Source organism: Nematostella vectensis, chromosome 1 (genome assembly GCF_932526225.1).
Source record: "Nematostella vectensis chromosome 1, jaNemVect1.1, whole genome shotgun sequence".
In the NCBI taxonomy this organism is placed as follows: Eukaryota; Metazoa; Cnidaria; class Anthozoa; order Actiniaria; family Edwardsiidae; genus Nematostella; species Nematostella vectensis.
The window spans coordinates 14,373,989-14,385,670 of NC_064034.1; the positions used below are offsets into that span (position 1 = coordinate 14,373,989).

The 11,682-nt window shown below is 38.8% G+C and overlaps 1 protein-coding gene across 4 annotated transcripts; it reads left to right on the top strand.

Moving 5' to 3' along the window:
- Positions 1-3,033: 3,033 nt before the first annotated feature.
- Positions 3,034-10,814, top strand: LOC125563361. 4 transcript variants are annotated; one of them, XM_048728322.1, is made up of 8 exons: positions 3,036-3,289; positions 3,421-3,518; positions 3,692-3,762; positions 4,332-4,421; positions 4,749-4,867; positions 5,225-5,278; positions 5,568-5,625; positions 5,979-6,213. In XM_048728322.1, exons 2-8 carry the CDS (start codon positions 3,499-3,501, stop codon positions 6,065-6,067), a joined length of 501 nt encoding a protein of 166 aa, XP_048584279.1. In that variant the 5' UTR covers positions 3,036-3,289; positions 3,421-3,498; the 3' UTR covers positions 6,068-6,213. The 4 variants fall into 4 exon arrangements, with proteins under 4 accessions (XP_048584280.1, XP_048584281.1, XP_048584279.1 ...); XM_048728323.1 differs by having other exon boundaries at positions 3,034-3,518; positions 5,982-6,213; XM_048728324.1 differs by lacking the exon at positions 5,979-6,213 and adding an exon at positions 10,658-10,814 and having other exon boundaries at positions 3,035-3,518.
- The last annotated feature ends 868 nt before the right edge of the window (positions 10,815-11,682 follow it).

Below are 11,682 nucleotides of genomic sequence, written 5' to 3' on the forward strand. Positions count from 1 at the left end.
GATCCGCCGCTCATGTGATTTAATTATTTTACTGCAATGGTGTAATGGTAAAATGACCGTTTATTTCATTCAAAATAAAATTAGAACTCTAATGTAATACAATGGAATATGAGTTCTTCTTGAAAGTAATGCACAACAAAGCCGGTTGAGGGGTTGTATTTACAATAGAGTAGTGAACAATGGCCGGCGAATCGCGCGCGAGCCGAATAAGGAACAAACGGCAATTAAGAAGCGGGCGCGCTAAAGAAATAGTTATTATCTATGCAAAGAATAGTTTCTCGATTATACCCAGGTAAGCTATGCTGGGTGCGCGAGTCTTTAGAGCCGTTATGTAAAGAAGCCGACGTAGTGGGGAGGTGAAAATGCCTGAGACACTTAAATGTATGTTGGTTGATGTCGATAAGAATGCGCGATTCATTTTCTCCGGATACAGATTTAGAATCTAGTTTTTTATTTACTCCAATGGGAAAATATACCTGACTTTTATAAGTGTGAATATCTTCGCCGCTCATATTCACCGGAACTGTTGATTTCTCATAAACTTACGCTTAATTACCGGTGTGCCAAGCATGTAATCTGTTGCATGTGATTTTAAACTCAAACCCATCGCTTGGCTGTTCTAAATAAATGTGGAAGGTCTTTTTTAATTCAGAAAATTTAAATTTAGGCTAAAAATATTGGATAAGTAAAATGACAATACTAGATCAGTACGAAGCGAAAAAGAAAAAAAATGATAGGTGTCGACCCATAAAGGGTTCACCTTTTACAATAGAGCAATTACAAAGGCATGTGAAATCAACACTTCCGGTGAATTTTAGACCAAATAACTTAGTAATTTACAAACAAAATGAAAAATCCGTGATCAGAATACTATATAATACTGACAAAGGGCCATTGATTCAAAAGAGATCGTAGTTATCTGAAACCTATGCCTAACCCAATGTGTTATTATAGGCGGAGTATTTCAATATTGGGATCGGCTTTAAATTGTGGTATTCCGGTAGTACCGACTAATCAAAAGTACCATGTTGTCGAAGGGGCATTTTTCTCCTCGCCATTGTCTCTACATCACTTCGTCTAGGTGGCTTTGCAGATCAGCTGTAGGGATCCCTTTTTTGCTTTTTACCATTCTTTTCACTCTTGCCCACGTAGACTCTATCTCTTGAGTGTTGACTCCAGTCACCGGGTCGACGAAATAGTCTTTATGGACCACCACCCGGTGACTGGAAACGTTGGGAGCATGAGCAGTAATGTTCCTGTATGCCCCCCAGTCATCCGAATGGAGAACACTTCCTGGCTGAAGGACTTCCTGAATAATCGGCGCCAAGACTTCTCTCGTTCGCTTGTTTACAACAGTGTAATACCCTCGGCAAGGCTGGAAGGCCGTAGTCACCAGACCAAACACCCATCTTTGTCGGGATATCCTTCCTCTGCCATACTATAAACATAATAAAGCAAATTGTTCTATAGTTAGTTTTTCTATCACATGTGAATCACCTGACATGACGGAAAAACCTGGAAAACGCGCAATTCCAGATAGAGAGAAAAGACACAATTTCTTACAATGGCTATAGGTTCCTTATATTACGGACTGATTTTCAAAACACAAATAAGATGAGGCAGAGGTGCACATAACCAGATTTTGGCTTTTTAAGATAATTTTTCCTTGATCATAATTGCCCTGTGTATCAGTTCAGGAACGAAAAGCTCAAATTCCAATGACACTTTACAAAAGTTGCTCTTTCTTTAAGCTCCATGTTAATTCCACACATCCCGCAGTAGAGGGTGTGGAGAAAATTTAAAGTTAGTAGCCAATCGTAGAATTCTCTACGCGGTCCACATACTACTTGAGCAAGCTGTAATATATTTTGCATGTTGATTTTTTTTTATATCGTGTTATTTGTTGCTGTTGTTATGAAACGTTAGCCCAGACTTCAAGTTTCTTAATATATGCCCAGAGTCAGGATGTGCGGACAAATGGACTTTACACCTCAATTTCTAAAGAAACATGTAACTGAAAGGCCTTATTGGCAACCAAACTGATTTGTTTTGTTTTGAAAGAGCACAGTTGTCTTTGAGAGCAATTTGATCGGGGTATTTGGTGGTAGGACTCGATGCGCGCGTTTCATCTCTCATTTCGCCGGTGAATAAACCTGTTTAACTGCTGTTTCCGCGGTATTAATGAACGGAAAGACATAAACGAATCGAAGTAACGACCTTTAAGAAGGCCAATCACGCCGTCATTTTACACCCCCGCTCAATACCGAGTGACACAAAGCATCCATTTCCATCGGCTAATTCAAGCAAGTATAAACTGAAGTCCTTTCAATAAAAAATTGTCGTCAAAGTATAATTATTCAATTATTATTATTTAATTTTTTGATTTGGGGGTGGGGGATGGGGGGGGGGGGGGGAGGCGTCATACTTAGCGCCACCATTTTTACCTCGACCATGACCTCGAAATAGAGAAGGGGAGGTGTAACAGTTCATGAACGGACATGCCAATTATGTCCGGACACGGTAGAGGACGAGTTCCACTTTGTCGTGCAGTAAATATGCGCAGTTAAGAACAAACTTTTTCGAAAAATCTAGCAGATCCTGGTGATTTGATTTCGCTAAGAAATCGGAGAGACAGAATTTTGCTCTAAATACTTAACCCTCCAAAGATGATGGGGATGTTGATGAAGACTCTGACTTTATAATTCACTTTCAGCCACACCTATGTACTAAATTTGTATACGGAGAAGTGGATAAGTTGCATTGTTTATTACCTAAAAAAATCCAAATTTTACCCCCCCCCCCCCCTCCCAAACGCGTATGTTCGATGCCGTGTCACTATATCTCCGAACTGAATGAAAAATACATGTTCAAGCTAACAAAGGTGATAGAGTGGTTTTCAAAATCCCGTGCAACAAAATGTAATTGTTAATGTGTAATAGTCAAGCCAGAACAAAAGAGAATTTTACAATAAAGTCTATTATTTCTGCCCATATGTTCTTAAACAAAGACCCGCACTTTGAAAGAGCTTAGCTCCGCCCCTTTTCAGCTGAATAAAATTCAGACTTCAAGATGACAACACACTGTGTGGATATTTTTTTGTTGTGTTATCATTAATAATTTGAAGCTCATTTTACAAATGGACTCATTCTTCAAGTTTTGATTGGTCCGGTATCCTGACCACACGAGATCCAATAAAAAACCTCTTGACTTGCTAAAACAAAATTCGCGGGTAAGCTCACGGAACGAAATGGCTGTACGGTCGGTTTTCGCCTGAGTCGTCACATTTAGGGTAATAACTTGCCATATTACTGTTTATGTTAGTTTCATCATCATTTTCTTGCACATATTCTTGTATATAAAACATCTACAGTATTATAGTTTTCCCAAAATTGTGTAACAATGGAATGATGCTTTGTTTAGGCATGTATACAAGCCAAGTACTCTGGCAGATCATTGCTTATCTGCTCAGGGGTTGAACCAGATGAGCCAGCCAACTACATGCTGGCAAGTTTCTTCAGGTAAACACTATAGTCATGGATAAAATGTCAGCAATCAATAAAATTGAGTTAAACCCCAACAATGTTGTTTAGCATTACTACAAATCTTTACTCGGTTTGCTTCTCAGCCTCTTGACCCATGTTGTTCAAAATGATTTTATTCAAATCTAATACTGTTGGCTATGTTTTATTAGGGATGTCGAAGACTTGGAGGTCAAACCTCTGCTATGTGTGTGTTTCGAAGGCACAGATGATGAGAGGGCAGGTATAGTATTTTTAATGATGCAACTGTATCTTAATGAATATTATTGGGGGGGCTGTTAAAATGTTAAAGGACAAAGCATTTTCTTAACAGTAAAAAAGCTTAAAGTTATTAGTGAGGTTTGTCAATCTGTGCCACGAGGCTTCCTTCCTATTGAAATCTAAGCTATGTTTTCAACATGTTTTGGTGCTGGATTGAGTATGGATTATTCTGAGTTTTATGTACTCAAAGTTTGGCAATCGAGTCTCCATGCCTTTCCAAACTTGATTTAGTTTTAACATATAAATTTCCCCATACTGTAACATTTCTTTATTAACCACTGACAGATAGCAGCCCTTACTGTCTGTGCCTAAAGAAGGATGCAGTAAATCTGCATCGCATGTAACAGTAAAAGTCCTACTTAACTGGAAAATGTCTTATACTGTATTATCAAGAATTAGTGTAAATAAAATGCAGCTCTGGAAAGCTCTAGCACCTTTTGCTTTTGCCTCCTCTTTTAAACATTCACAAGAGCCACTATGTTCCAAAACACACTAAGGGTTTAGTCATTCCCTCTTGTAACATTTTTCTAGTATCCAGAAATCATGGCCATGGGAGGGAACCAATACTGTTGGTGTTGCGTGCTATTGGTTCCAACCTAGGAGTTGTTGCCCGTGCAGAAGGTTGGTACTTAAAAGATTATCATTCAGAGTTGCATTATTACTGTGCACTATTGGCAGCAAAATTGCTCCCACCCAAGCCTCAAATAATGGCCCCCTTAGTAAGGGGAGATGTAGGGACGATGTTGTTTACTCTGTTTACTGTCCCAAGTTGTTTTGACATCAATTTGATGTTACTCAAAAATTTAAAGACATATTTGCACTGTAAAATGTACTGTATAACTGAATGGCTTTTGAAAACAAGGTGCACATCACATCCAATAATTCAAATATTTAATTTTCTTCTATTTTATTGATGGCCCATTAACATCACAATTTATTCTTTAATAGATGTCAATCTCAGCACTTTTGATGGAAGGGTCATCCTCAAAGCCCTAAGCATAAAGGAAAAAAAGGAAAAAAAGAAAAAGAGAAGGAATAAAGACAACAAGAAAACTGTTGATCACAAGGTGGGTAGGAGATGGAATTTTATTTTCAATGTGTTTGTAAGCCTATGCTGAAGCTCAACCTCACACACTATGCTGATGATATAATCTTTTTGCAGATGTTGTGCCATTAGCCTATAAATAACAACGAAAAATTAAGGTCGTAAAAAAATTCAGGCAAAAAACTTCACACAATATTGTTAATTGTTCCATTTCCATTTTTGTTACACTTTACTGTAATTTTGGTCCAGCTAAAGAACGGAAATAACTTGTTTCTTCGGACTCTTTTTTATAGAGGTTCAAGGTTCCAACTGAATCATCATTTCTAACTTAACTTATTTTATTAATAATTGTTTTTGGGCTTATTTTTTGCCTCTCTAGACTGGCTATGATCCTGACATGGATTCTAAATCAGATACGGGCGAAGAGCATGAGGTAAAGTGAATATATGACCAAAAAAATTGAATGAAAAAGATTTTTAAGAATAAGGACGTATTTACTTTTGTCTCATGATCCACATTTTACAAATAATTTTTTTTCTATATATGCTTGTACTTTGTTTCTAGATGTTGGTTATTATTATTGTTTTGCCTATTTAATCAATTATGAGGCTTTAAATAATTGTCTACCAACCTCAGTTATTTTTTAACAAATGGTGAATAGGATCTGGGGGAATACCAGTTTATACTTTTCTAAGTACTAACAGTTTGTTTGTATTGAATAGGTTCACTTCAAAAGTGAATTGTTGCAGACTTTCATAGGGGGCAATGACACCACAATAGGTAAGTCGATAGACAGACCACATATGAAACATGGAAGCAGTTTATTCATTGCACTCATTTTTCAAGAATTTGTCTAAGCCTTAAGGATTATTCTTGCAGTTTACAAGTGCCTGCACTATTCATAGTGGAAAACAATTATCTGTACTACAATATTGGTCTGAGCCCAGGCTATCTTTATAAGTTGAAAACAATTACATCAATTGTATCTGTACATGATATTCAGTTTACTATACAGTACAGCAGATTTGCAAACACACAAACTGATCGATTACAAGTTTTTGGACAATAGTAATTGTATGGGAAAAACAATATGATTGGATAAACATAAGCTAAAGAAACATTTTCTCTTTTAGAAGAAAACAACAAGCAACTCATAAAAAGAAAAGCTAGGGGCAAAGCAAGCAGAAAAGCAAAGAAGTTCAACAAGGGGAAAGATATTTAGTAGTTGACACCAAAATTGGCAGTAGATCAGTAATTATAAATGAGTAGTTTAGTTAGATACTCAAGACCTCATCATCATTTTAGTTGCACTTGTACCAAAGCTATTGAGTTTTTTTCACAATAGAAAATATAGGACAAAAATGAAAATACATGAACATCAAATTATTTCAAAGCTATCTGAACAGGACAGTCCTGCTGGCTGTCTCAGATGCTGGGTTCTTTATATAGGATTAGCCTATATCTGGACAGGGCTTTGGTTTTAGTCCAAATTTCCTATTGATGCCGGTTAATTTTTGCCATAGTCCTGCTGGCTGTCTCAGACGCTGGACTCCTTATATAGGATTAGCCTATATCTGGACAGGGCTTTGGTTTTAGTTCAAATTTTCTATAGATGCCGGTTAATTTTTGCCATAGTCCTGCTGGCTGTCTCAGACGCTGGACTCCTTATATAGGATTAGCCTATATCTGGACAGGGCTTTGGTTTTAGTCCAAATTTCCTATTTATGCCGGTTAATTTTTGCCATAGTCCTGCTGGCTGTCTCAGACGCTGGACTCCTTATATAGGATTAGCCTATATCTGGACAGGGCTTTGGTTTTAGTTCAAATTTTCTATTTTTTTAATTTTTGCCATAGTCCTGCTGGCTGTCTCAGACGCTGGACTCCTTATATAGGATTAGCCTATATCTGGACAGGGCTTTGGTTTTAGTCCAAATTTCCTATTTATGCCGGTTAATTTTTGCCATAGTCCTGCTGGCTGTCTCAGACGCTGGACTCCTTATATAGGATTAGCCTATATCTGGACAGGGCTTTGGTTTTAGTCCAAATTTCCTATTTATGCCGGTTAATTTTTGCCATAGTCCTGCTGGCTGTCTCAGACGCTGGACTCCTTATATAGGATTAGCCTATATCTGGACAGGGCTTTGGTTTTAGTCCAAATTTCCTATTGGGGCCGGTTAATTTTTGCCATAGTCCTGCTGGCTGTCTCAGACGCTGGACTCCTTATATAGGATTAGCCTATATCTGGACAGGGCTTTGGTTTTAGTTCAAATTTTCTATTTTTTAAATTTTTGCCATAGTCCTGCTGGCTGTCTCAGACGCTGGACTCCTTATATAGGATTAGCCTATATCTGGACAGGGCTTTGGTTTTAGTCCAAATTTCCTATTTATGCCGGTTAATTTTTGCCATAGTCCTGCTGGCTGTCTCAGACGCTGGACTCCTTATATAGGATTAGCCTATATCTGGACAGGGCTTTGGTTTTAGTCCAAATTTCCTATTTATGCCGGTTAATTTTTGCCATAGTCCTGCTGGCTGTCTCAGACGCTGGACTCCTTATATAGGATTAGCCTATATCTGGACAGGGCTTTGGTTTTAGTCCAAATTTTCTATAGATGCCGGTTAATTTTTGCCATAGTCCTGCTGGCTGTCTCAGACGCTGGACTCCTTATATAGGATTAGCCTATATCTGGACAGGGCTTTGGTTTTAGTCCAAATTTCCTATTTATGCCGGTTAATTTTTGCCATAGTCCTGCTGGCTGTCTCAGATGCTGGACTCCTTATATAGGATTAGCCTATATCTGGACAGGGCTTTGGTTTTAGTTCAAATTTTCTATAGATGCCAGTTAATTTCTACGATAGTCCTGCTGGCTGTCTCAGACGCTGGACTCCTTCTATAGGATTAGCCTATATCTGGACAGGGCTTTGGTTTTAGTCCAAATTTCCTATTTATGCCGGTTAATTTTTGCCATAGTCCTGCTGGCTGTCTCAGACGCTGGACTCCTTATATAGGATTAGCCTATATCTGGACAGGGCTTTGGTTTTAGTCCAAATTTCCTATTTATGCCGGTTAATTTTTGCCATAGTCCTGCTGGCTGTCTCAGACGCTGGACTCCTTATATAGGATTAGCCTATATCTGGACAGGGCTTTGGTTTTAGTCCAAATTTCCTATTGATGCCGGTTAATTTCTATCATAGTCCTGCTGGCTGTCTCAGACGCTGGACTCCTTATATAGGATTAGCCTATATCTGGACAGGGCTTTGGTTTTAGTCCAAATTTCCTATTTATGCCGGTTAATTTTTGCCATAGTCCTGCTGGCTGTCTCAGACGCTGGACTCCTTATATAGGATTAGCCTATATCTGGACAGGGCTTTGGTTTTAGTCCAAATTTCCTATTTATGCCGGTAAATTTTTGCCATAGTCCTGCTGGCTGTCTCAGACGCTGGACTCCTTATATAGGATTAGCCTATATCTGGACAGGGCTTTGGTTTTAGTCCAAATTTCCTATTGGTGCCGGTTAATTTTTGCCATAGTCCTGCTGGCTGTCTCAGACGCTGGACTCATTATATAGGATTAGCCTATATCTGGACAGGGCTTTGGTTTTAGTCCAAATTTCCTATTGATGCCGGTTAATTTTTGCCATAGTCCTGCTGGCTGTCTCAGACGCTGGACTCCTTATATAGGATTAGCCTATATCTGGACAGGGCTTTGGTTTTAGTCTAAATTTTCTATTTATGCCGGTTAATTTTTGCCATAGTCCTGCTGGCTGTCTCAGACGCTGGACTCCTTATATAGGATTAGCCTATATCTGGACAGGGCTTTGGTTTTAGTCCAAATTTCCTATTTATGCCGGTTAATTTTTGCCATAGTCCTGCTGGCTGTCTCAGACGCTGGACTCCTTATATAGGATTAGCCTATATCTGGACAGGGCTTTGGTTTTAGTCCAAATTTCCTATTGGTGCCGGTTAATTTTTGCCATAGTCCTGCTGGCTGTTTCAGACGCTGGACTCCTTATATAGGATTAGCCTATATCTGGACAGGGCTTTGGTTTTAGTCCAAATTTCCTATTGATGCCGGTTAATTTTTGCCATAGTCCTGCTGGCTGTCTCAGACGCTGGACTCCTTATATAGGATTAGCCTATATCTAGACAGGGCTTTGGTTTTAGTTCAAATTTTCTATAGATGCAAGTTAATTTCTACCATAGTCCTGCTGGCTGTCTCAGACGCTGGACTCCTTATATAGGATTAGCCTATATCTGGACAGACAGTTCAAATTTCCTGTTGACACTGCATTGCACTATTTATTCATTCATTATTTGCTTACCTAGCATTCTCACGTGAGACTCAGTTGCCATTGACACATGTGGTCATCACATGTTAAGTTTTCCCACTGACTTTGCTTGCAATGACTTCGAGCAAGAAATCTTGGGCGCCATTATCACAAAGACAAAAAAAGTGAAAACATGTGTTCACGATATGTAATAAGCTTATCTGGGAACTCTACTAAAAGATTCAAGGCAAAGGCTATCGAGCTCCAGGGAGACTGCTTGATAGTCCAGCTGCGAAACAACGTTTGTTTGTTTGTATGCAAAAAAGGAATTGAATTGTGATTTCAGTTTGCTTTCCTGGTACGAAAAATCATCCAAATGCATAAATGAATGAAACTTGAATTGCTTACCTATCATTTTCACTTCGGACTCAGCTGATAGGTTCCGATCAGATGCAAACTCTTGTGAAAAGTTGTATTAGTTTGAGCCTGCTGACATGACGGAAAAACCTGGAACACGGGCAATTCCAGATAAAGAGAGAAGACACGATTACTTACAATGGCTATAGGGACAGTGCTGAATAACGTATGCGCGTGCTCTGCCGAAAACAAGCACAATCGTAGTGTTAAAACATTCGAGAAAAGGTACGAAAGGTTGTCGCTGATTTGACTAACTGTACAGCATTAAAACCATACTGTTCAAAAGATGACAGATTTTTTTGATAATGAGGAAGTCATAAAGAAAATTATAGCCTTAGGTTTGGTATAGTTTTCTTAGTATTCGCCAAAATGTGACAGTTAGCAGGTAAAAAGCTGCCATTTCAAAACAAAAAGGATGGTTTAACCGCGCGGTACTGGAACTAGTCTTGCGTTTTTCAGCACTGGCGGCTATAGGTTCCTTGTTCTACGAACTGATTTTCAAAACACAAATGACGTGAGGCCGAAGTGCACATAAGCAGATTTTGGCTTTTTAAGATAATTTTTCCCTGTGCATCAGTTCAGGGACGAAAAGCTCAAATTTCAATGACACTACAAAAAGTCGCATCAATTTAAAAAAAAGTCGCACTTGATATTTTGTTTGCTATAAGTTACTAAGTACTCAGAGAAATTCTCCGCCTTATTCGATGTGAAATGGGCTTATTTGAAGCGTCACGTCATGTTTTTCCGTCATGTCGAGCCTGCTGCATATACCGCTGTGCAGCCAATGGCCAAGGCCTGTGGTCAGTTCGGGCACGTAACATAGGGGTGTAGATGTCCGCTAAGCAACTAAGAAGCACCTATCATTCAGTGTTGCTTTTAGGACTGGTAGATTTAGGCGGTGTCATTCCAGTTGAACAAGTGTGTTTTTTTTGACACGTTAGTACAGCCCCCTGTGACTTAGTGTGATCAGTGTTCAAGGTTATAGATGATATTTGAGAAAACGTGTTAATGCTTTATGGAAATATATTCACAGAAACTCTAAATGCAAATATTGGCACTGTTCAGTCCGGTCACTATCCACCATTAATTGTGGATGGTGACCGGCCTTTTCGAAATTTGTCTATTTCAGATCTCAGAGCCGAAGAGAGGACCTCGTCGACTCACTCGATTGCCTCGGAAGGCAGACCTCAATCACGAGACAATACGTCATAATAAGGATCTGATTTTTAAAGATTATTTTATTATGTATACTTATTTGATAATAAAACAGTGTTAGTGTGACAGCCTTTTTCTTTGGGCCTTCTATTTTATGGGGTGCGTGTAGCTTATTGGATACTGTACGCTAATGTGATTTACGGTGTTTTTAGATTAGTTCTTCTTCTCGCGATGTTATGGAAATAAAAATGGAGCTCGCACGTAATTGTTTCGGATCCCGACCTTATGTTCACAGTCTCAGTAAAATACTACGAAAAGCAACATCTCTCCTTTTTTCAATAAATTGTGAAGCACTTTTGTGTAGAAGTATTGATAAACAAACCCGCGCACAACATTATTAATAATCTATTGTACTGATTACGTTTTTACAAAATTTAAGACTGAGGCATCTGTTAAAGAACTTATAGCGTTCTGTTCTTACACATATTTATGGTCCCTCTTTTTACTCAAACTCCTATTTATTTTTCATTTCGTGTGTGGGAGGGCGAAAAGAGATCGCCGATGTCTAAACGGGATTAATAGCAGGCACGTTCCCAGGATTGGCAGAGAGGGGTTGCGTAGTCATAGGCATCGTATAGAAAAGCGTATTATTTGAAGTTTCACGCGATCATAAATTCAACATTTTCTTCTTTTTTTTCCCCTTTTTCAATCGTGAAGGATTTACAAAATCGTGGAGGACTTTCAAAATCGTGAACGATTTCAAAAATCGTGAAGGATTTTAAAAATCGTGAAGGATTTTTAAAATCGTGAACGATTTTGAAATCGTGAAGGATTTCCAAAATCGTGAAGGATTTTGAAAATCGTGAACGATTTCGAAATCGTGAAGGATTTTTGGAATCGTTCACGATGGCCCAGGACGGTGAACTGATCCGAAAAATGCGCGTCCCCAAGCGAGTATAAAAGCGGCTGTTTTTACAGTACCTGTTAGTTAGTACCGGT

Bases quoted from the DNA above. Each gene is read 5' to 3' on its own strand.
- LOC125563361 (XM_048728322.1), top strand. From the start codon at position 3,499: ATGCTGGCAAGTTTCTTCAG. The intron at 4,868-5,224 runs GTGGGTAGGAGA...TTGCCTCTCTAG, and splicing joins AGAAAACTGTTGATCACAAG to ACTGGCTATGATCCTGACAT. The intron at 5,626-5,978 runs GTAAGTCGATAG...TTTCTCTTTTAG, and splicing joins GGGCAATGACACCACAATAG to AAGAAAACAACAAGCAACTC.